Source organism: Neoarius graeffei, chromosome 14, assembly GCF_027579695.1.
Source record: "Neoarius graeffei isolate fNeoGra1 chromosome 14, fNeoGra1.pri, whole genome shotgun sequence".
Classification (NCBI taxonomy): Eukaryota; Metazoa; Chordata; class Actinopteri; order Siluriformes; family Ariidae; genus Neoarius; species Neoarius graeffei.
In genome coordinates, this window is record NC_083582.1 from 11,270,878 (window position 1) to 11,295,908 (window position 25,031).

General features: G+C 45.6%; 1 protein-coding gene across 3 annotated transcripts in view; it reads left to right on the forward strand.

The window, feature by feature from the left end:
* The first annotated feature begins 1,947 nt into the window (after positions 1–1,947).
* The window catches only part of plekha1b (pleckstrin homology domain containing, family A (phosphoinositide binding specific) member 1b), a 65,015-nt gene continuing 41,931 nt past the window's right edge, over positions 1,948–25,031 (forward strand). For all 3 annotated transcript variants that reach the window (XM_060939261.1, XM_060939262.1, XM_060939263.1), the window contains exons 1-5: positions 1,948–2,091; positions 14,461–14,621; positions 15,860–15,916; positions 18,254–18,299; positions 20,349–20,446. In XM_060939261.1, the coding sequence (XP_060795244.1) occupies positions 14,481–14,621; positions 15,860–15,916; positions 18,254–18,299; positions 20,349–20,446 (342 nt within the window). In that variant the 5' untranslated portion in view covers positions 1,948–2,091; positions 14,461–14,480. The remainder of the gene's footprint in view (positions 2,092–14,460; positions 14,622–15,859; positions 15,917–18,253; positions 18,300–20,348; positions 20,447–25,031) is intronic.

The following is a 25,031-nucleotide window of genomic DNA, read 5'->3' on the forward strand; positions in this document are numbered from 1 at the left end:
AGTGGGGCTGAAGCGAGCCAAGCCGTGCTGAGTGAGGCTGGGGGCGTGAGCAGACACTCCCCTGTGCACTGATTGGTGAGGAGGAGTGTCCTCACATGCTCACACACGCCCCGCGAGCGCGCTGGGATCTGTAAACACTACAAACCCGGAAGGAGAATAATTACAAATTACGAGAATTTCTGAAGCCTTATGTGCCTCGCCTCATCTATACGCTCTTGCCAGTATCTGTTGGCGTTGTCGGTGACAACAAGCCACAGCACCAAGACCAGCAACACTAATGACTCCATGTCCTCCATGTTTATTGTTTACTATCCGGGTCGTGAGACTACCGCTTAAAAGGTCACTGATGTCACTGTTTGCGCTGCTTAACGACATCACCTGACGTCCACCCACTTTCGCTAACTCCACCCAATGTGTCCACCCACTTCCAGCCAGCACAGTTCAGCGCGGTTGTAGTCGAAATGCAACTCCAACAGCCCCACTCAGCTCGACTCAGCACGGCACGGCTCAGCCCGACTCAGCTGCGTTTGTAGTGGAAAAGCGGCAATAGAGTCACCAGTTAACCTAACCTGCATGTCTTTGGACTGTGGGGGAAACCGGAGCACCCGGAGGAAACCCACGCGGACACGGGGAGAACATGCAAACTCCGCACAGAAAGGCCCTCGCTGGCCACGGGGCTCGAACCCGGACCTTCTTGCTGTGAGGCGACAGCGCTAACCACTACACAGCAAGAAGGTTCTGGGTTCGAGCCCTGGAGGCTTTTCTGTGTGGGTTTCCTCCACAGTCCAAAGACAGGCTCTAAATTGACCGTCGATGTGAGTGTGAACGGTTGTTTGTCTCTGTGTGTCAGCCCTGTGATGACTTGTCCAGGTCAGCTGGGTTAAGGCCAATTTATGCTGACAACCCAGTCCTCGCAGATGGCGTCTGCGAAGCCCCCCCCCTTCGCAGACGCTCTGCGCGCACCTCCCAAAAATTGTGACCACCGCAGACAGCCTCGCAGACGGCGTCGCAGACAAGAGGGCTCTGATTGGTCCACTCTACATCCGCTGTACACGCACTTCCGCTTCCCTACTTTCCCGGTTTGTTTTGTTTTCACGACCGCCGTTTTTAAAAACACGAGCGAAGATGGAGCAGCACGAAGAGCGGTTGATCGAGGACGTACATCTATACGACTCCAGTTCTAGTCATTATAAGTAACCGGACGATAAACACTCCACTAACCACACCCACCAACTACTCCTAGCGACTTCGCGCCCCCTTGCGTTGTGGCGGTGAATAACATCGCGCTCGCCTATTACTCCCCGCTCAACGATAAATTACAACTGTCTGCGAAAAGCTATCTGCGAAAGCCTTGTCGCAAGAGCATGCAGAGGCCTTTACACTGCACCAACTTCTAATTCTCATCTCATCTCATCTCATTATCTCTAGCCGCTTTATCCTGTTCTACAGGGTCGCATGCAAGCTGGAGCTGACTACGGGCGAAAGGCGGGGTACACCCTGGACAAGTCGCCAGGTCATCACAGGGCTGACACATAGACACAGACAACCATTCACACTCACATTCACACCTACGGTCAATTTAGAGTCACCAGTTAACCTAACCTGCATGTCTTTGGACTGTGGGGGAAACCGGAGCACCCGGAGGAAACCCATGTGGACACGGGGAGAACATGCAAACTCCGCACAGAAAGGCCTCCAGGGCTCGAACCCGGACCTTCTTGCTGTGAGGCGACAGCGCTAACCACTACACAGCAAGAAGGTTCTGGGTTCAAACACTGGAAGCTTTTCTGTGTGGGTTTCCTCCACAGTCCAAAGACAGGCTCGAAATTGACCGTCGATGTGAGTGTCAACCCTTCAGCGTTCAAATCGCAAGCACTACATTTCCCGTGACGCTTTGCGGCTACACTTCCGGCATGGTGGCTCCGCCCCCCTTCGCTGTGTGTTTCTCTGAGGTAGCCTAGCCTGTCGCTGAGAGCGAGCGCTCGGGCGGGCGCAGTCGGAAGTCGTGCTGGAGATGGGCTGAAAGTCGCTGTGGGATTAAAGCACCGAGGCGTGGACACGGAGCGGCTTTCCCCCGGATTTATCAGCTCTGTAAGTCTTCCCTGCTCGCTTTGTGTCCGTTTTGCTGAGTCACGCTGAGTTTTGTCCCGAGTTGAATCTCCTCAGGCGGAGGAGAGCTAACGCTAAGCTCGCGCGCACATTTCCTCAGCTGCTGGGTGTGCCCGGGGTTATCCGCCTCACCGAGCCGGGACTCGACCCCATTCCCTTCCCTTCCCTTCCCTTCACTGCGGTCAGGCTGAATGCAGGGCGATAATAATAGCGCTGTAACCTGTGTGGTGTGCGTGTGTCACCTGGTGTCCCTCAGGACCGCACATTAAGGGGAAAGTCCACAGCCTCCTCAGCCTGAGGGGGAAGCCCCGCCCTTCAGTCCTGACCTCATTCTCTTAGCGCCTTCTTCAGGAGCCAATCAGCCGGGGTGGCCTGTCGTGACGTCACGGTGGGGGGAATAATAGAGTGAGCTTAAGGGCCCGTTTACACGAGGACGCTGTCGGGTAAGAACGACTACAGTAGACCCCCGCCTATTCGCGAATTCACATCGAACATATCTCGTATACATTCGCGGAAATCTCAGCGATTCGCGGTCATTTGCGGCGAACATATCGGACGTTTACGCAGGCTTTCGTCTAAACGGGGGAACGGGGCGCTGCGCCCTCTTACTCTCGGCGTGCGCCCCCTTACCGACTCCGTGAAAACATCCCAGCAACACTACGTGATAGGGCTGTAACAATATGCGTATCGAAATCGCGATACGCAGAGCCACGATCCGTATCGCGATACAAGAAGGCGGAATCGCGGTACACCCTTTCAAACTTCTCCTCAGCCCAAAAACAGAGGCGCTTCCAAACTTCAATTTATGAATACTTTACTTTTTATTTTAATTACATTTTAAACTTACTTTTATTTTTTTATGTCTGTTAGTAAGTCGTTTTTTCGCCGACCTGCGACAATCTTGTGCGAGTCACACAACGTCCACACTCGCCACTGGCAGAGCATTCATTTCTTTTAAGCGGTCGCTATTCTGGTTGCGACGTGGGGAGCACATCTGTAAACAAGCAGCTCATTGGCTGGCTAGGTGTGCCACTAGCCAATCACAATCACTTGACCGGAAAGGCATGCAGTGTTGCCAGATTGGGCGGGTTTAGGTGCTTTTTGGCTGGTTTTGAACATATTTTGGGGTGGAAAACGTTAGCAATATCTGGCAACACTGAAGGCATGTCTGCTTGCTCGGAAGCCTTCTGCGGTAGTTACATTTTGACACGCGAGCAATGTTTCACTATAAAAATTCCGTAATTTCCATCTGTTTTCCGCGATCACAGAAAATCGTTGGCCCTATGAGAGTGAGACAGTGAGAGAGCCCTCCCCCCAAAAAAAAAATCTTAACGGATTTACACGATTTGGAAAAATGACTTTTTCAGAACTGAAAAAACCAGAGCTTCCGGCTCAACGGTATTATTTTGAGAAATAAAACAATCTTTGGATATACATTTGTTCATTTTTGCATACACATTACTCATTCTCTGCAGTGGTCTGAATTATTTGTTATTAAATAGTTAATGTAAGTAAGTAAATGTTAATAAGTCAAATTTACTACTTTAAAAAAACATTTTAAAAAAAATCACGGGCGTATTGAATCGTGGGTCAAAAATTGCGATACGAATCGAATCGTGAGTTGGGTGTATCGTTACAGCCCTACTACGTGACAATGTGTCTGATCATCAAATACGCTATAATTGCTCCAAAAATATTCCAATCATAGCAGATACACCGCCAGACGGTGCAAAAACAATCCGAATTGGCGTTTTCCAGACTGAGGCGCCATGTTGTTTAGTTGTTTACTTGTCGCGGCTGCTCTCGCGAGATTTGACATGGGTTACATACAAGGTCAGCTGACTTGTAGAGTGAGATTACTCGAGACTGAATGACCTTTCACCCACCGGCGTGGGAGCTTTTGACAGAAGTAGTTCGCGAGTTGTTTTTGTTGACACTTGGGCATTTAAAGATGTCATCCCGCGGCACCAAACGGAAGAAAGCCGAAGACTGTCCGGGGCAGAAGAAGATTACTTCTTTCTTTTTCAATGCTGACAGACAATTTGTTACAATTTCCCTCTCAGATAGCCTCAGAATGTCCCATTGGAGCCTCAATTTTTCAAAGGCTTCGCACGGCGGCGGGGGGGGGCAACTGGCACCCCCCCCGCTTCGCTCCTTCGCCATGGTGAGCGCCCTCATACTAAATTTTTCTAGAAAAAACCCTGGTTTACGCACTGCTACATTCTCGGAGCCGAATGCTCGCTCACTATTGGCTGAAGTTTGAATGGCGGGCTGCTGCTCAGTGGCTGATACGAATGAGCGCATTGTTCAGTACAGTCTCTTGGTTCCCGTAGTTCAGACTTGTTCACGTGTTGTACGTTCTTGGTATTTTTGAATAATTTTTACGCCCTACAATGGCTCCTAAACGCTCTGCGTCTTCTAAGGCTCCTGCCAAGGAACCTAAGCGCCAGAAGAAGGTAATGACGCTGCAGGAGAAGGTAGGACTTGTCGATATGCTTCTCAGTCGACATCAAAATAAGCATTTGTGAGCAGTTTTATGGGAGGGGTTTACAAGTATTCGCGATTTTGGCTTATTCGCGGCCATGTTCGGTCCCTAACCCCCGCGAATACTGAGGGCTTACTGTAAATATTTTATCGGAAGTGCCTTTCGTCTACACGGGGACGGCGTTTCCGAGGCTGAAAAACGGAAAAAATTGAAAACGCCTTCCAGAGTGGATAAGTTAAAAACAGCCCCCGTTGCATATCCATCTAAACTACCCAATACGCGAAACTCTGCTCGGATCTGCTCACGTCGGGTACGCGTTTACGTCATACATATGTCATATACTGTCCATGCCAGCCCGGGAAGTAAGAAAGTAAGTAAAAAAGTAAGAGCATGTCTGATTACATCGATCCAACGGACCTTCAAGCTGCTCTGGCAGCTTTAATAAACGTCCACGAGTCCTTCGAACATCTATACCGAATCTGCACATACACCGTTAATGAACAGAGGCGGGTATAGTATGCTCTTACTTTTTTACTTACTTTCTTACTTACCATAGCCAAGTTTTCGCGGCGCAGATGTGCAGATCAGACAAGACGGAAGACGTTGCGCAAGCGTGCAGACATAGCGGAGGTCTTTCACAGCACCACCTAGCCGCCTGGCATGCACATCCAATTGAATTCCACACATTTATGCGTCACCGTATAGACGCAGATTTCCTCCTTGAAAACGGTCGTGTAGACGCGGAAAAAAGTGAGAACGAAAACGGACTTTTGCGTTTTTGTTTCAGACCGTCCCCGTGTAAAGTGGGCTTAAAGCTGGGCATACACTGTGCGATTGTTGGCCCGATTTTTACACGATGTTCACTCGTGCGACTGTTTTGGAGATCGGGCCGAGTTTTGGCTCAATCGTGCGTCTCGGATCGTGTAGTATACATGGGGTAACGACAAGCGATTTAACACCTCACGACTTCCTCCCGATCGATCGGATGAAAATCAAACCTGTTTGAAATCCTGGTCGCCCATCGTGAGGCTATCGCACTGTTGAAGCAGCGTCACGAGCCGATTTACCTCAACCTGTTACACTACACATGCGCGAACACAGATACGGAAGAGAAAACAAACACTGAGCAGCACTTCCGGTCTCCTCTTCTTTTTCACGTTGCAGTTCCGGATACAAGAATCCGACGAGTCGTGTGTGGAAGTACAGTGTGAGCAGTCAGATCGCATCCGAGCATCGGATCGTATAGTGCGAGAACAGGAATCGTAAGCCGCGTGCTGTTTACCCCTGCGATTCACTCGTACAGTGTGAGCAGCAGCTGAATACCGCGATTGAAAAAATCGCACAGTGTATGCCCAGCTTAATCCGAGAACCTTTTTTCAAATCTCCTCTCTCATGCCAGGCAAGAACAGAAAGTCCCAGAATGCACCGCAGCTGGACGGTACGCGTTAGTGTTTGAGCAGAACGTACAGATGTACCCCTTTTCCACCAAATCAGTTCCAGGGCTGGTTCGGGGCCGGTGCTGGTTCACAACTCGTTCAACTGAGAACCAGTTTGCTTTTCCATAGCTCGCGGTGCCACGTCATTACGTCGCTGTATACGTCAGTTACATCGCTACGTTTGCATAAACCTTGGCGTGAATATCGAAGCAAAAACAACACGGAAGAAGCAGCAGCAACAACAATAATAATAATGGATGACTTCGCGTTTGTACAGCTGCTGCTTCTCGTCGCTTAAAAATGGTGATCTTTCGCGGTCTTGTTATTGTTGTTGGTCTTAACAACTCCGCCCCCCGCTGACGTAAGCGGTGCTTTCCTCTGGCCCAGCAGAGACTTGGTGCTAGTCTGGAGCCGGTTTTTCTGGCCCCAGAGCCAGTTCTTTGTCAGTGGAAACAGAAAACCCGGTTCCAAACTAAGCACTGGCCCTGGAACTGCTTTGGTGGAAAAGGGGCAATGGTGAGGTTGGACAGACTAAAGCGCCGCTGCGTCATGTGAACCAGCACGGCGTTGTGGGTAAGGTCGGACAACCTGGTGTGTTCTTAAATATATGTTATTTACCAGCTGGGAGGTCCGTATCCAGGGGTCGAAATTAAGCATGTACCGACGGACATGGGCAAGTACGGAAGCCGAGAGAGGCCCTTCATATAATCCTTTTTTTATTCACCTTGTTATCCCGAGATAACGGCATAATTAATTCAGGATCTCGAGAAAACAACACAACTAATTCGAGATCTCGAGAAAACAAAAACCGTTATTCCGAGATCTCGAGAAAACAAAACAATTATTTCATGATCTTGAGTAAACAGCTGAGAAATGGTTCATTCAGGTGCGCCAAGAGACTTGATATGCTGACTTTGCGGCTATTTCTCATTCTGTATAGACGCAACTTTGGTCATTAGAATGTCTGGAATAATCGATCACCTAATAAGGCGATATTTTGATCAGGGGTTGACACAGGGAGAGATTGCATTAAGTCTTTTAATAAGGGATCATTTCAAAATTAGTCCACGGCACCTCCGCAGAAGACTGGCTCCGTTGTCTCTCAAGGCATCGTAAAAAGCCATTTCTGCTCTGTTACATGTCCGCCAATTTCTAAGTCTTCGTTGTCTGACCCACAGGGGGCGCAGCTCTGCTAGAAATCTCAGCTGTTTTCTCGAGATCATGAAATAATTTTTGTTTTCTCGAGATCTCGAATTAGTTGTGTTGTTTTCTCGACATCCTGAATTAATTACGTCGTTATCTTGGGATAACAAGGTGAATAAAAAAAGATTATATGAAGGGCCTCTCTCGGCTTCCGTAGGCAAGTCATTCTCATACTCGGGCAGCAATAAAATTATCACGAGTTGTCCGTCGGACAGCTGTGTTTGAATGTCTATTTTACCAAGAAAAATTAAGTTGTTGTGATTCCTAACAGAAACAGAACGAAAGCTTTATTTTTCCCGTCTTCTCTTTCGTTTGTCCTTGACTTTGGTTCTTTGCGGTAGTTGATGCTTCCATTCGCGAGGTGGCGCTACATGATGATATGATTATTCACACGAGGCGCTACCGTCACGTAGGCTAGAACGAACGAAGCGTCTTTTTTGGGCTGATTTTTAATTCTGATTTGATCAGTTACACTTGACCATGATGACATGATGTTTTCTGACTGTTTAACATGTTTAATAGAAGATACTAGTAGTTATACCGAGTTGTTTTACTGTTCATCATGATGAAATAAACACCAAACACATACGAGAGTGTTATAACTTTATTTCTATCAATCAGTAATCAAACAATGGCAAACAAGTTGAAATATTTGATTGCATACTCTATAATATACATCCAGATTGCTTTTTATGCAAATTACTTACCCAGTCAACCTGCAAAAAAGTAGGGCAACTGATACATGCATGCGGGAAAGTACATTTTTGGGGTTGGTTGCCCTGAGGGCAAGTACATTCAAAAGTTAATTTTGACCCCTGCGTATGGTGAAATACCGTGACCGAGGTCTTGAAAGTGAGGGCCGAGGTCACGGTATTTCACCATACGGACCGACCTTAAGCTGGTAAGTAATATATTTATTTTTTTCTTTACCAAATTCTAACAGAAAACAAGAGCGCCCGAAAGGGAAAACCGAGCCAAGCTGCCATTTTGAATCCTTATTCACGGCTGTAATGCAAATGGCTTCCTCCCCGGTATACAAGTGCACTTCCATGGCAGGGAAAAAAACGCTACATTTTGCCGCCTATGTAGTCCCCTATTTCTACAAAATTGAGTGATTCAGGATTCAGCCATGTTTTTGCTCGGCGTTAGCAACAGTTACAGGTTTTTAGCTTTCTCCTGAAATGTTTTCTTTTATTTCGTCAGAGTAGTAAAACTCGCTTTCGCTGTGAACTAGGGATGTTAACCGATGACCGTTTGACCGGTGGTGGACCGAATCAACGTCAACCGGTTAATTTTTTTTGGTTGTTGGTTAAAAAAAAATCAATCGTTTTGAAGCTGCCGATTTTGGAGCGGACAGCTGACAAATCAGAAACACCCATTCAGTCATGTCCCGCCCAGCTGCCACTCGGTGAAAGAAAAGTGTAGACACCTGCTTTTTAGCTTACAAATTACTTTTTTTTTTTTAAATTATTAGAAGGCAGTTTAGTCCTGCCTTGGCCAGTGCATTCTGAAAGTATGTTTCGGTCTGTAGCCAACAATGCATGTTATTGCAGATCATATCTCTCCACACAAACTAAAGGCGCAGATGCCGACTTTTTTTTTTTTAATCGCGCAGATCCGTTTGTTGTTTTTGGGGGGGGCGTTGGAGTGTCTGATTGTAATTTCAAGGTGGATTCTGTATTAAAATTACTAAATAGGCGGGTGCCGTTGCAGTCCATGAGGCGTGGGGGGTGAAAGGAGGGCAGTGGATCGGGGGGCTGCGCGCGTTTGCGCGGAAGCTGCGCAATCAGTAGATCAGAATGCGCACATTAAATTTTGCGCGGCTTCAGCACGGGCGGCTTTCTGATTTGCTGTTTTCTTCTCGTGCTTGTACTTCCTGTGTTTCGTGGACTGTGGCGGCATTTGCTTATATGCAGAATTTGCTTTGATGAAGTTGTGGTCGGACACTCCAACACCCCCCCCCCTTGGGAAAGGAAGTTCGGATCTGCGCGATTCAGCCGTGGAGAGGGCGGCATCCGCCAAAAGGCGCGCCGTTTGCATCCCTGTAATAATTCCAATTCTAGAATTTTAAACTCATAGGTTAACCGACTTTAACCGGCTAATGAGGCTCGGTGGTCGGCCAAGATTTTTTTTAGTTTTCGCCATCTCTACTGTGAACACTGTCGTTATCTCTATCCATGCTGTAAAATTCATGCTGTTCTCCTGAGAAATGCGAAAATAAATAAATGTTGACACAAATTGCTACGATGTTTGTTGTTGCTGTGAACAACTGAGTCGACAAAGGTCCGTAACCGGGGTCCGGATCGTAGGATTCCGGACAGCTCACGAGGCAATCGGAGCGCAGGATTTGATGGAAGCCTGACCGCGAAAAAAATAAATATATATTATTTACCAGCTGGGAGGTCCGGATCACGGTATTTCACGATACAGACCGACCTTAAGCTGGTAAATAATGTCTTTATTTTTTTCTTTCTTTACCAAATTCTAACAGAAAATGAGAGCGCCCAAAAGGGAAACCATATTTAGAACAAACCTGCTACTCGGCTTTCTCCTGAAATGTGTTTTCTTTTATCTCGTCTTCATCAGGGTAGTAAAACTCACTTTCGCTGTGAGCACTGTCGTTATCGCTATCCATGCTGTAAAGTTAATGCTGTTGTTATCCTGAGAAATGCAAAAATAAATGTTGACAAAAAATTTCTACAATGTTTGTTGCTGTGAACGACCGAGTCGCTAAAGGTCTCGAGCCAATCAGAGCGCACGATTTGATGGAAACCGGGCCGCGAAAAAAAATGATATATTATTTACCGGCGGCACGGTGGTGTAGTGGTTAGCGCTGTCGCCTCACAGCAAGAAGGTCCTGGGTTCGAGCCCCGTGGCCGGCGAGGGCCTTTCTGTGTGGAGTTTGCATGTTTTCCCCGTGTCCGCGTGGGTTTCCTCCGGGTGCTCCGGTTTCCCCCACAGTCCAAAGACATGCAGGTTAGGTTAACTGGTGACTCTAAATTGACCGTAGGTGTGAATGTGAGTGTGAATGGTTGTCTGTGTCTATGTGTCAGCCCTGTGATGACCTGGCGACTTGTCCAGGGTGTACCCCGCCTTTCGCCCGTAGTCAACTGGGATAGGCTCCAGCTTGCCTGCGACCCTGTAGAACAGGATAAAAAGTGGCTAGAGATAATGAGATGAGATGTTATTTACCACCTGGGAGGTCCGTATCGTGAAATACCGTGACCGAGGTCTTGAAAATACTGACCGAGGCCTCTGGGCCGAGGTCACGGTATTTCACGATACGGTCCGACCTTAAGCTGGTAAATAATATGTATGTATTTTTTTCTTTACCAAATTCTAACAGAAAATGAGAGCACCTGAAAGGGAAACCATATTTCGAACAAACCTGCTACAAGCTCATTTTCAGCTTTCTCCTGAAATGTTTTCTTTTATTTCGTTTTCATCAGGGTAGTAAAACTCGCTTTCGCTGTGAACACTGTCGTTATCACTCTCCATGCTGTAAAATTAATGCTGTTCTCCTGAGAAATGCGAAAATAAATGTTGACAAAACACTGCTACTATTTTTTTTTTTTTTTTTTTTTGTGAACGACCAAGTCGCCAAAGGTCCGTAACCGGGGTCCAGATCGTAGGGTTCTGGACCGCTCGTGAGCCAATCAGAGTGCACGATTTGATGGAAACCGGACCGCGAAAAAAAACCCCCGTTAATTCACTCGTCATTCAGAGTGGAACTTTCCTTTTAATGCTCTTTTAATCAGGCTACAGCAGGAAGTTCAGGGTCAGAACTTCAGCCTGCTGCTGTGTAACTCCTCCAGATGCAGTGGAGTGCGTCGGCGAGGTGCGAGACGGTTTCCCGGACGTGCAGCTCAACCCCGGCATGCATGATGTGCATTAACATCTGAGAAATGTGTTTAAGAATGTGCGCAGCTCAGATTTCAGCCGTGATAATATCTTTAGGTGAAGTCCAGCACTTGCTCCTTCCTCACAGCTTCATCATCATCATCATCACACTCCTGAGTACTGTAAGGACAGAACACGTAGTTCGGTACGATGTCATCAGTAAACATCTCGCCAAATATCAGTGATTTATCTTCAGCGGAGCGTCTGCTGGACACCCCGTTGCTATAGAAACCGTAGCTAGTGCAGAATGAACGCACTCGGGCAAAGGGGGGCATTCGGCCCCGTGATTTTTATTGAAAAAAAATGTTATAAAGCGTGTGATTTTATTAGCAGCGTAGTAGAACAAACACGTAATTACAAATTAACTGGCGTCAAATCTGATGAAAGTGCAGCAGTTTTCCAACACGGCACTTTTTTTTTATATACAGTGGAGCCAATTCCCTACAGGTGGGGGACGGGGGGCAATAAACCCCCAGCAGAAGAGTCCGACTTTCAGTTTCTGTTTCATATCATTGGGTTAGTTATCACACGTTCCCATCGGCTCCGGAGGAATCTGCAGTCATCTCTGACGTGCTGCTGAGAAATTCCATGCATTTTCAACGTAGTGGTGTCGAGCGCTCCTCCCAGATGCCCCACAGGGCCGAACCTCCCCTTTGTCCTGCTCATAGACGGAATTTCTAGATGAAGTCTGAAATAGCCGAAAGATAAACTGAATGTATTTCAGCGGTTCCCAAACTTTTTTGGCCGCGCACCCCTTTCTATACTCCAACCAGGTTGACGCACCCCCAGTCCCCCAGTTTCAAAAAACACACGCTTTCTTATAAAGGCAGCATCTTTAATCGTGCTAAAATAACAAACATCGTTTGCCACACCTGCAGGAAACCACAAAAGTGAAAAAAAAACACACACCAAAGCTTTCTTACAAAGGCAGCACGTCGTGCTCGAACGAGAACATCGAATCATATTAACATATTATGCGCTCTCGTATTTGAATTAGATAGAACTTGATTGAAATGTAACAGTTTTAAAACGTTGCAACACGGTAAATGCGCAAATTCATTACAAAGGGAGATCACATCGAGGCATGGAGTCTACCAGCCAGATATGGGGAAAATATATGATTTTCATCCGTGTTTAAAACACGAGCAACACAACCCTGTCATTACAAGGTTATGAAAATGAATTTAATTTGCAAAAAAGTTAACATATAATAACAGTAAAAATAGCAATGATAATTATGAACATATGCATTTTAAAGAGATACAGCAATTAAGGAGCACATCAGGAACAGATAAAGAAGAGGATCCGTCTGATTGTGAAGTGCAGCGCTGGCGGCTCAGTCTGCAGCGAGAGAGAGACAGACAGACAGACAGACGGTGGGTGGGTCAGTTGGCTATAAAGGTCTTATTTTCAGTAGCAGTATATATTTTTAGCAAGATCAATGCCATTTGGCCAAATACATACCAATATTAATGCAACGGATGGGCCTGTATCTTGGCACAGAGCTCTCCGATGTTTGGGGTAATTGAAGACAGTCTCAGGCCAAGTTTACATTAGACCGTATCTGTCTCGTTTTCTTCGCGGATGCACATTAAAACGCAGGGAAACGGGAATCCGCCAGGGTCCACGTATTCAATCCAGATCGTGTCTGGTCCGGTGCTGTGTAAACATTGAGAATACGCGGATACGCTGTGCTGAGCTCTAGCTGGCGTCGTCATTGGACAACGTCACTGTGACATCCACCTTCCTGATTCGCTGGCGTTGGTCATGTGACGCGACTGCTGAAAAACGGCGCGGACTTCCGCCGTGTATCACCTTTCATTAAAGAGTATAAAAGTATGAAAATACTGCAAATACTGATGCAAATACTGCCCATTGTGTAGTTATGATTGTCTTTAGGCTTGCCATCCTTCCACTTGCAAGTGGTAAGTGATATGCGCTGGGATCTCACACACAGCGGCTCAGTCCCGAATCACTGCTCGTGCACTTCACTCGCGCGCTCTGTGAGCTGCGCCGGGCCGGAGTGCGCACCCTCCAGAGGGCACTCGCTGTTCAGGGCGGAGTGATTTGGAGCGCAGGATGCCTGCGGAGCCGAGCGTATCCGTGTATTGGTGTTGCTGTGTGCACGCTAATCGTTTTAAAAACGTTAATCTGATGATCCGCTGATACGGTCTAATGTAAACCCCACCTCAGCCTCAAATCTTTCTCAACATCTCCCAGTCTTTGCCGATGTTTAGTTTTAATTGCTGATGTTTAGTTTTAAAAGCCACAAACTACCGTGTTTTCTGGACTATAAGCCGCTACTTTTTTCCTAGGTTTTGAACCATGCGGCTTATACAAAGGTGCGGCTATTCTGTGGATTTTTCTTCCACCGCTAGGGGCGCTCTAACCGGAAGTAGAATCAAAAATAAGATAGACGAAAAATCAATGCAAAGAAGAATTAGCAGATCTTTAGCAGATAGAACACGCACGACAAATTACTAACTGGTAATTATTTTCAAATCCAGCGAAGATGATTAAAGTGACTTGTGGTTTCAAACACAGGAGAAATGAAGGTAAATAAATACCGGTTATTTTCTCTTGGTTCTGTTCCGTTTTAATCAGCAGAGTTGCTGCCGTGTTAAAAGGCACTGTTCGGAAAGAATCTGTTCAGGTACATACATGTACATTTACAGTACAAAATCGTTCTGTACATGCAGTAAATACCGGTATCTAATTTTTCAACATAGATATCTGCGGCTTATAGCCCGGTGCGGCTTGTATATCTTTTTTTTAAATTTTTTTAAAAAAATAGAGCGGATGCGGCTTATATACAGGTGCGCTCTATAGTCCAGAAAATACGGTACTGCAGAACCGTTACAGCGTAGAAGAAGAGTTAAAAATCGCCATTACATTTTTTATCTTGCGCACCCCCGGGGGTGCGCGCACCACACTTTGGGAAACCCTGATTTAAACTAAGCGTATAGTCTGCTTGTAAGAGGGCCGGAGAGTTGCTTCCATGTTTCTTCCCTAATTCCCGGATAACGGAATTCCCATTAGGAGGAGATTGTATAGGGCTGGTGGTGTTCTAAACCGAAGAGGCAGGACATGAATTGTGAATGGAGTGGTGTGTGTGTGTGTGTGTGTACACTATATAAAGAGGCGGGTGGTTCTGGTTCCTGGTATTGTAATGGAGAGCGAGTGTAAAAGCAGTGTGTGTTCCTGATGTGAAGAGGCTGTTGTGTGTGAGAGAGAAAGAAGGAACTTGCTGATGCTGAAATGCCACGACTTTTCTGTACTTTCCTTGTTCTTTAGTGTGTGTGTGTGTGTGTGTGTGTGTGTGGTCAGTGTGATGCTCAGACCCAGCTATGCCTTACGTGGATCGGCAGAACCGCATCTGTGGCTTCCTGGACATAGAAGAAAATGAGAACAGCGGCAAGTTCCTGCGCCGCTACTTCATCCTGGACACAATGGAGGGCAGTCTGGTGTGGTACATGGACAACCCACAGGTACACACACGCGCGCGCGCACACACGGCCGGTCAGAGTCGCTCGTCTCCGTCCCGTTTTCAGTCTGTCGCGATCCCACAGCTCCTCAGATCTCCTCATGGTGAAGCTCTGTCACTCAGACATTTAACAGCAAGTTCACCTTTTACTGCCCTTCCTCTACAGCGAGGGCGGAGTCATCCCGTCTGTAGGCCAGCCACCGCACATCTGCATTCATTCCCTGGAATTTTTTTTTTTTTTCAGGAAGGGAGGAAGGAAAGTAGTAAGAAAAGAAACAAGGAAGTAATCAGGGACAAAAGGAATCGCATACGGATCTAAGAAAGGAAGGAAGGACCAGTGGAAGTAACGAAGTATGAAAGGAAGTATGGAAATACGGAAGGAAGCGTCAAAGTAATCAGGGAAATCAGGACGGAATTATACCTCTGTGGAACGAGTTCATTAAGACGGGAATCGCGTGTGGAAGGGAAGGAAGTGAGTCTCGCTGGAATTAAGTGTGGAAGCCAAGTATAAAAGGAGTCATGTGACAGGAAGTCAGGGTGGAAGTGCAGTTAATTAATTGAGGGAGGAGTTGTGTTTGCGGCCATAGTGATTTAGTTCTGCTCTGAGTGTTCCGCTGTGCTCATGCTTCCTCTTCTTTCTAGGGATTAGAATCAGACCATCACCATCCAACTGCTGCAAAGAAACCATTACTGAGGGTGAGCGTGTGTGCGTGCGTGCTGGTGTCGGGTTTATCCAGTGGTTATCTCACAGCTGTAACACAGACAGCGTGACAGTGAGCTGTCTTAACGATCACACTAACGTGTTAAAGCGGCGGTGTGTAACTTCACATCACGTCCACGCTTGCTTCTGTTTCGCTCTTTTTTTTTAATTTTTTTTTTAGTTTGAGTTCCGTTCCTCCAAAAAAAACCCCTTCATGTATCGATGCTTTGCTGGATAACTCCCTCCCCCAAGCTCAGCCCCTCCCCCTCCGCAGACGTGTGCTGAATCGTGACTCTCTCGTTGCAGTGTTGCTTCCTGTCATGAGTGCGTTACGTGTTTACACCGCAGAGCTGCGTGCTGATTGGTCGTCAGGTGTTGATTTAATGTTCCGTAACAGCAGCAGCTTCATATCGGTGCGCTGGTTCTGAGACGTTGCGGTTTCTATAGTAACGGCTCGTTCACAGGGATGCGTGCAGCAGACGTTCCACTGACGATAAACTGATTTCAAAACTAATCGGAGATTTTCCTCGGTCTCTCCGCAGAACCTTCCAGAAGGAACCCAGTGTGTCGGCTCTCTGAAGCTCACGTACATCTCCAAGGTGAGCGTTCTCTCCTTTTCCTCTCTCCTCCTCTTGTCCTGTCTCCTCCTCCTCTCTTTTCCTCTTTCTCTTGTCCTCTTCTCTCTCCTCCTCCTCTCTTCTTCTCTACTACTTTCTTCTCCTGTTTTCTCCACGTCTCTTCTCCCTCCTCTCTTCTTTCTTCTCTTTCTCTTCTTCCCTCCTGTCTTTTCTCTCCTCCTTTCTCTCGTTCTCTGGTTCTCCTCCTCCTCCCTCCTTTCTTCTCTCTTTTCTCTATTCATCTCTTCCTCTTCCGTCCTTCTCCTGTCTTCTCCACCCTTTCTCTCCTCCTCCTTTCTCTCATCTCCCCTCTGCTCCTCTCTTTTTCTCTTATCCTCTTCTCTCTCTCCTCCTCCTCTCCTCCTTTCTGTCATCCTCTGGTCCTCCTCCTCCCTCCTTTCTTCTTCTCTCCTCCTCTGTTCTCCTCTCTTTTCTCTATTCCTCTCTTCCTCTTCCCTCCTTCTCCTGTCTTCTCCACCCTTTCCCTCCTCTTTTCCCTCCTCTTCTCATCTCTCCTCCTCTCTTTTTCTCTTGTCCTACTCTCTCCTTTCTTCTCCTTTCTCTTGTCCTCCTCCTCCCTCCTTCAGGGATGAGTTTTCCGCTTTTTCTGAGTAAAAAACGAGCTTTTTATATTATGCCAAATCCGTTGAGATTTTTTTTTTTTTTTTATATTAATTTCGGGGGGTTGGGGTATGTTCCTTCATGCTGTTCAAACTTTATTCACTCCAACGATGTTTACACGTTATTTGTAAGTCGCCATCTTTAGTCTCGTTTAATCTCGTTGAATGTGATGTAAAATTCGTGTTATCTGCATTGTTATTGGTCAAAACATCGATGTCGAGACCATAATAGCCAATCAGAACAGTTTTTACAAAGACACCGACATCCGCTTTCTTTTATTAAAACTTGCAGACGGTCGTGAGCTGCATATCAAAAATACGCTCCTGTAATCGGCGTTTTTTTTCTCAAGATGCCGAATACTATTGACAAGCGAGATGAAGCGAAGGTACGTGAAATTGATGCTGGTATAAAAACAAGTTTAGCAAAGCAAAAGGAAAGCGAGAGAGAGCAGAAGAGAGCCAGGTTAGAGCGTGTAAAAACACAGGAGGCGCTGGCTAATGAAAGAAAAAGGAAAAAAAGCTGATGAGCTGTTGGCTTTGGCCAAGAAGCTGAAGTCTAAATGATCAAATGAAAATTTGTTTCAAAAATAACTGGGAACCGTAAATAACTGTAAAAAGTGTAAATAGACATTTTCCTTTTGAAGAAAACATGCAAGTGATGCGGACAGTAAGATAAAGACAGTCCCCATAAAATATGCATTTGTTTGATTCAATACGTTGAATATATGATCATTTGAATTATAGCTGACAGTGTTGATAACTGTATAACTTTCAAGTTTAAATAGACATTGTGAAGAAATCATATGCAAGTAATGTGGACATTAGGAAAAGGTCAGTTTCCATAACATATATAAATTGTTTTTATTTAATTCAGTATAGTGAATATATGAAAGTTTGAATTATTAATGGAACTGTAAATAACTATGAATTTTAATGGACATTTTTTAGAAAAACAAGTGATGGTGACAACAAGTAATAACCAGTCCCCATAAAATGTAGATATTATTTTGGATTAATGCAATACACATATTGATTTTGATACATCTCATCTCATTATCTGTAGCCGCTTTATCCTGTTCTACAGGGTCGCAGGCGAGCTGGAGCCTATCCCAGCTGACTACGGGCGAAAGGCGGGGTACACCCTGGACAAGTCGCCAGGTCATCACAGGGCTGACACATAGACACAGACAACCATTCACACTCACATTCACACCTACGCTCAATTTAGAGTCACCAGTTAACCTAACCTGCATGTCTTTGGACTGTGGGGGAAACCGGAGCACCCGGAGGAAACCCACGCGGACACGGGGAGAACATGCAAATTCCGCACAGAAAGGGGCTCGAACCCGGACCTTCTTGCTGTGAGGCGACAGCGCTAACCACTCCACCACCGTGCCGCCCATTTTGATGCATATTGTTCTGTATAATAGTGTTTTTATTTCAATAAGTATTAAAATAGGCATCAGGTGTTTTAATTAACGACAGCTCAGATTGCAGGAAATAGGGTGTGTAAGGTCTCATTTTGAAGAAAAATTCACGGAGGGTGTCCCCCCGGACCCCTCTTATTACAGATTTTCTGCTTTTTTTTTTCCATCAGGACCCACTCTCATCCCTGCTCCTTTCTTCCTCTCTTCCTCCTTGTGATTTCTGACCGTTGATTGAAATGTGCCTTTAGTGGATGTTGTTGTTCCTGTTTTAGGTTAGTGATGCGACCAAACTGCGACCCAAGGCAGAGTTCTGCTTCGGTAAGGCAGTTTATTACTTATCTTTCTATCTCTGTCTCTCTTTCTGTCTGACAGAGACAGATAAAGAAAGGCATGCATGCATGCGTGCGTACACACACACACACACACCTTTATCCTCCACACTGTTCTTTGTAGTATTTATTGTAACAGAGCACAAATATAAAAGTCTGATCTGGAACAGGATTAAACTAAAACTCCTTTATCTTCAGTAAGCGTTTCATCCTGGTCAGGGAGGCCGTGAATCCGTAGTCTATCCCGGGAATACCGAGTGTGAGATGGGACTACACTGGATGGTTCTGGGGGCGGGGGGGAGACGTTTGTAAAATTGTCCCAGTGTAACGTGGAATGTCAAACAGCGTGGTGGGTTTTAAAGCAGCGCAGTGACCTCGTGGTGTTTTCAGGGACAGGCGTGATTTTATCGCCCGTATCGTCTCTTCCCTGTGGTTTACCGCAAGCGCTCCAGAGGGAACGTCCTGCTCTCAATGGCAGGAAGCAGTTACGTGACCTCCCACTGACCTTTCCCTGGAGCTTGTGACTTCCACACAGGATGCTGAAGTTCACTCCTCCAGAGTGGTTATATATAATATAAAATATATATTTTTGTAATGCTCACATCTATTTGATCGTGTTCAGTCAGAAGGAAGAGATGGAATGCAGGTGATGATGGTTTAATGGGACGAACCATTCCTGTTTGTCAACGGTGTGACCCAGCTCTTCAAGGATGCGCGCACGTGCCCGCAGCCATTCATGTCGGCTGAAGTGACTCGCTCTTGAAATTGATTCTCAGCCAAGCAGCTTCCTGTTTCGAATTAGCCGAGTATAGTAACAGGGAGCGAGCCGGTTAGCTAGTTAAGCACGATCATTCAGACTAACAAAGGAACGAGTTAAAAACCGGTATCCTGTTCTAACAGCGTCGTGCGTTTGCGTCCTCGGCCCACGTTCGTGCTGTGAGCATGTCGGCTGATGTCTGTAGTGCAGCAGGTGGTAGGAGTCATGTTAGGTTTAAACACGCACACGAAAACTTGTATTTCAAATACTACCCTGGACACGTACTTGGTCGTCCCAAGGACTTCACCGCTTCGTGCTGGTGTTTGTGCACGTATGTTTTTGTCCTGCTCTGCGTGTGAAAAGAGTCATATGATTACTGTGCCTCTAGTTTGGCATTAGCTGTGTAAGTCTAACACTACGTTCAGACTGCAACCTGAAACGACCCATATCCGATTTGTTGTGAAATCCGATTTTTTTGTTAGGCCGTTCACATTACCAATTATATGAGACTTGTATGCGATCTCCAATATGAACGGAAAACAACCCAAAAGTGTCCCGCATGTGCAAATTGACACGTAATAAGCACATCTACGTAATACGTAAACAAAAAAAAAAGCGCACTCTTCAAGTTTGCAAGTAAAGCATGGAGATGAGGCGAGACCTGGCGATGTGGTTTTTGTGGCGGCGGCGGAACTCACACAATAATCTGATTAATGTGGGCAGCAGACTAATGAGACCGAAGGTGTCAAATTACTGGAAATTTCCAGAACAATCTTGTAATACAGGATGGTTTAAGTTATAAATCAGTTATAGAAACTGTTTTATTTAATCAGGCTAACAGATCAACATCCAGGTCCCTACCAAATCCACCATTAGCTTGATCAAGTCTATAAAAGTCTATTTAAATTCTGAAAACTGTACAAATGTTGTTTTCCACCAAAGAGGTGGGATTAGCCAACCCAGAATAGTGACGTTTGCCTCTTGTTGATGACGTGTAGGTCGCATGAATGCGACCTGTCTGGTCAGACTGCAGTCGCATGTGAAAATAGCAGATATGCATCGGAATTAGGACCACATATCCAAGCGGCCTGGGTGACATGTGAAAAAATCGGATCTGTGTCGTTCAGATTGTCAATAACAAATCAGATACAGGTCGCATATGGGCAAAAAAATTGGATCTGGGTCGTTTCAGGGTGCAGTCTGAACGTAGTCTAATTAATTAAAAACCCTCTCTGATTACACTTTTAGTGTATAGTTGAAGTAGTGTTCTCTCTCTCCCAGTTATCAACGCTGGAATGAGGAAGTTCTACCTGCAGGCCAATGACAAGCAGGATCTGGTGGAATGGGTGGCGGTGCTCAACAACGCCACTAAAATCACGGTGAGGGATTCAAATCACTGTTTTCTTCTTTACTTACATTGACATTCAATTAAATCGTATCGAAAAAAATTTGTTCAAAATTATGAGATGAATATGAAGCATGTTTTTATTTTAAATAGTATTTAAAACACACAGGAATTGGCCTGTAAGCCAATGTGTCATCAGGCTTTCGTCTAAACCGGGGAACAGGGGTGCTGCGCCCTCTTACTCTCGGAGTGCGCCCTCTTACCGAAACGCCGATTGAACCCCAAGTCACACTTAGGCCATGCACTTATATGCTACTGCACAACATGCAATCTTTCTCAAAACGATCTTTTCTCCGTGAAAACATCCCAGCAACACCACGTGACAATGTGTCTGATCATCAAATACGTTATAATCACTCCAAAAATATTCCAATCATAGCAGATACACCACCAGACGGCGCAAAAACAATCCGAATTGGCGTTTTCCAGACTGAGGCGCCATGTTGTTTGCTTGTCGCGGCTGCTCTCGCGAGATTTGACTTGGGTTACGTACAAGGTCAGCTGACTTGTAGAGCGAGATTTCTCGAGACTGAATGACCTTTCACCCACCGGCGCGGGAGCTTTTGACAGAAGTAGTTCGGGAGTTGTTTTTGTTGACACTTGGGCATTTAAAGATGTCATCCCGCGGCACGAAGCGGAAGAAAGCCAAAGACTGTCCGGGACAGAAGATTACTTTTCTTTTTCAATGTTGACAATTTGTTACAATTTCCCTGTCAGATAGCCTCAGAATGTCCCATTGTAGCCTCAGTTTTTCAAAGGCTGCGGAGGGAGCACCAACCCCCCCCCGCTTCGCTCCCTCGCCATGGTCAGCGCCCTCGTACTAAATTTTTCTAGAAAAAACCCTGGTCATTAAAGATTTAAATAATATCGTCTGGTGTTGAGCGGTATATCCGATATATTCCATTCAGCTAGCATGATATCGAACGAGTCGAAGATGAGTAGCTGAACGGAATAAATCTGATATACCATGAAAAAAAAGCCAGCCAATAATAATTATTACTACTTGCTAGCATAGAAGTTTTACATCCCCGACGTGTGGCGTCGTGTTTTCTTGACAACCATGCGATATCTTAAACCAAATTCAGCGCTCATTCTTCATTGGGTAGAGTGACGTAATAAACGTCGGATAAGCGATATGCTAACAATACGGACTGCATGCTCTTAATAAACCCGCTAGAAGGTGTTTCTGAACCATTTTTTTCAAGTTTGAAGCCAAACTTATAGTGGTTAGCGCTGTCGCCTCACAGCAAGAAGGTTCTAGGTTCGAGCCCAGCGGCCGCCGAGGGCCTTTCTGTGTGGAGTTTGCATGTTCTCCCCGTGTCTGCGTGGGTTTCCTCCGGGTGCTAACCGGTTTCCCTCACAGTCCAAAGACATGCGGTTAGGTTAACGAGGGGCGGCCTTGGGCTGAAGTGCTTTTGAGCAAGGTACCGAACCTGTGACTGCTCCCCGCGCGCTGTAGTGTGGCTGCCCACTGCTCTGGGCGTGTGTTCACTGCTTCAGATGGGTTAAATGCAGAGGATGAATCTCACTGTGCTTGAAGTGTGCATGTGACAAATAAAGGTTTCTTCTTAAATACTAAATGGCTCAGGGTGTCGTCGCGTCCCAAATCCGGTAGCTGCTTTGCCGTATGCTTTTCAAGTGGAGCAAATACGTTTTGGGTAAACTAAGAACAACAAGTCTTTGTCGCGTTTGAGCTGTGCACACATGCAGAGAGAGAGGGTGCAGCGCGCTGAATAAATAAATAAATACGTCTGTGGGTAAATTATCTGGGTCTGTGATGCCTGCTGGAAGAGAAGAGCAGGGAGGATTGAGAATCGAGCGGCTGTGGTTGGTTTACACCCGATACAAAAACTCGTAGCATCCTTGCAGACGAAAAGCCCAGAAGCTCCTATTTACCTGGGCAAAAACGATACAGGGTTTATCTTGTAGTGTCCTGATGCCCAGATCTTTAACCCAACCATGTGTAAAAAGCTGCTCGCCTGCATGCTCTTCCAGGTTTTCATCTGTGTGTCCGTGTAGAACATCTGCAGCACCAGGTAGTTTGAGATGTCGGGGAACTCAACGGATGGATCATTTTTCCAACTCCTAATGAAGGAATGAATGACTTTATTTAAACACGATAAGTTGATCAGCAGAGCTGGTGGGGTCGTGCACAGATGCACATAATTCCGAATACAGAAGACTAAAAATAAACAATCTGTAAAAAAAAAAATCGGTTGATTATCTTCACATTAAGTTAATTAATAGTATGCATACACTACCGTTCAAAAGTTTGGGGTCACTTTGAAATGTCCTTATTTTTGAAAGAAAAGCACTGTTCTTTTCAATGAAGATCACTTTAAACTAGTGCTGTCAAGCGATTAAAATATTTAATCGCGATTAATGTCGCAACTGTCATAGTTAACTCGCGATTAATCGCAATTTAATCGCACATTTTTGTCACATGAAAAACCATTGTAATTCTCTTATCAGCATAAAAAAGTGGATGGGCTTGCTTTGTACCAATGTTTTTTTTTTTTTTTTATTGCAAAGCATAAGTCTTGACACAGCCACTGCAAAGTGAAACCTAAGCCGAGCACTGGCGCGGGGCTAGCAAAAGAACCATGAGTGAAGTGATCTACTGCTTGAGTTAGTCTACAACTCTAATCAGAGAGACAGGTTACACAGTGACAGTAGGCTTGACATGCTTGATTATAATATAAAGTACACTATTATATTAAGTTTAAGTTGTTCATTGATAAATATTGCATTGAATCTGATCTTTACTGTTTCAGCTCACTTAACACATTTTGTACTTTTACACTTTCTGCCTGTTGATGCGTCGCGCTGTCCAATCGGAGGCGGCCAAATTTGCATATTACAGGAAGGATTTCTGGGATAGCATTGAGTTTACAGTTCAGAGGGATCTGGCTTCTTTAGACGCTGTCTTCTTAAAACTGAATAAATATTTAAAAAGAGCCAAATGAGCCAGTCTTCTGAACGGCTCTTTTCAAAGAACGGATCACAAAGATGCGGATCCCATCAAAGAGCCATAAATCCCAGCTCTACTAGCGCGCCCTGCCCGCGCTGGTTCTTTGGGGGAGGAGGGCAGAGGACTCTGGCTGTGCGGGGCGTGGCATTACAGTCTAGCTGTTATCGTTTTTCTAAGCAAAGTCTCTGTTCCAAGTTCCTGGCAGTTTCAAAAGCTTATGAAAAACCTACATCATGTCACAGAGCGTTAATCTCGCGATAAAAAAATTATCGGCGTTAAAATTGAGTCAAGTTAACGCGTTAATAACGCGACATTTTTGACAGCACTACTTTAAACTAATCAGAAATACACTCTATACATTGCTAATGTGGTAAATGACTATTCTAGCTGCAAATGTCTGGTTTTTGGTGCAGTATCTACTAGGGATGTTAACCGATGACCGTTTGTCCGATGGTTGACCGAATCAGCGTCAACCGGTTAATTTTTTTTTTTTAGTTGTCGGTTAAAAAAAAAAAATCACTCGTTTTGAAGTTGCCGATTTTGGAGCGGAGAACCTGGAATTCTGTGTTGTAAATGCTTGGGGCGTGCCATGCGGTGTAAGGACGACAGCTGGCAAATCAGAAACACCCAATCAGTCATGTCCCGCCCTCCCGCCCCAGTTGAAAACAGCTGCCACTCGGCGAGAGAGAAGTGTAGACACAGGCTTTTTAGCTTACAAATTACTATTCTGTTTTTTTTTTTTAATTATTATTAGAAGGCACATCAAGTTTAGTCCCGCCTTGGCCAGTGCATTCTGAAAGTATGTTTCGGTCTGTAGCCAGCAATGCATGTTATTGCAGATCATATCTCTCCACACAAACTAAAGGCGCAGATGCCGACTTTTTCACAGCTGAATCGTGCAGATCCAATTTTTTTTTTGGGGGGGGGGCGTTGGAGTGTCCTGAATAATTTCATCAGAGTAAACTCTGTATTAAAATAACTAAATAAGCAAATGCCGTTACAGTCCATGAAACATAGGAAGTATGAGAAGAAAACAGTAAATCAGAAAGCTGCGCACATTTGCGCAGCTTCTGTGAAAACGTGCGCAGCTTTCTGATTTACTGTTTTCTTCTCATACTTCCTATGTTTCATGGACTGTAACGGCATTTGCTTATTTAGTCATTTTAATACAGAGTTTCCTCTGATTCAATTATTCAGACACTCCAACGCCCCCCCCCCCCCCCCCCCCCCAAAAAAAAAACAACGGATCTGCACGATTCAGTCGTGAAAAAGGCGGCATCCGTCAAAAGGCGCGCCGTTTGCATCCCTGTTTAAACTCGTAGGTTAACCGACTTTAACTGGCTACTGAGGCTCGGTGGTCGGTCAAGATTTTTTTTAGTTTTTGCCATCCCTAATATCTCCATAGGTATATAGAGGCCCATTTCCAGCAACTCTCACTCCAGTGTTCTAATGGTACAATGTGTTTGCTCATTGCCTCAGAAGGCTAATGGATGATTAGAAAACCCTTGTACAATCATGTTAGCACAGCTGAAAACAGTTGAGCTCTTTAGAGAAGCTATAAAACTGACCTTCCTTTGAGCAGATTGAG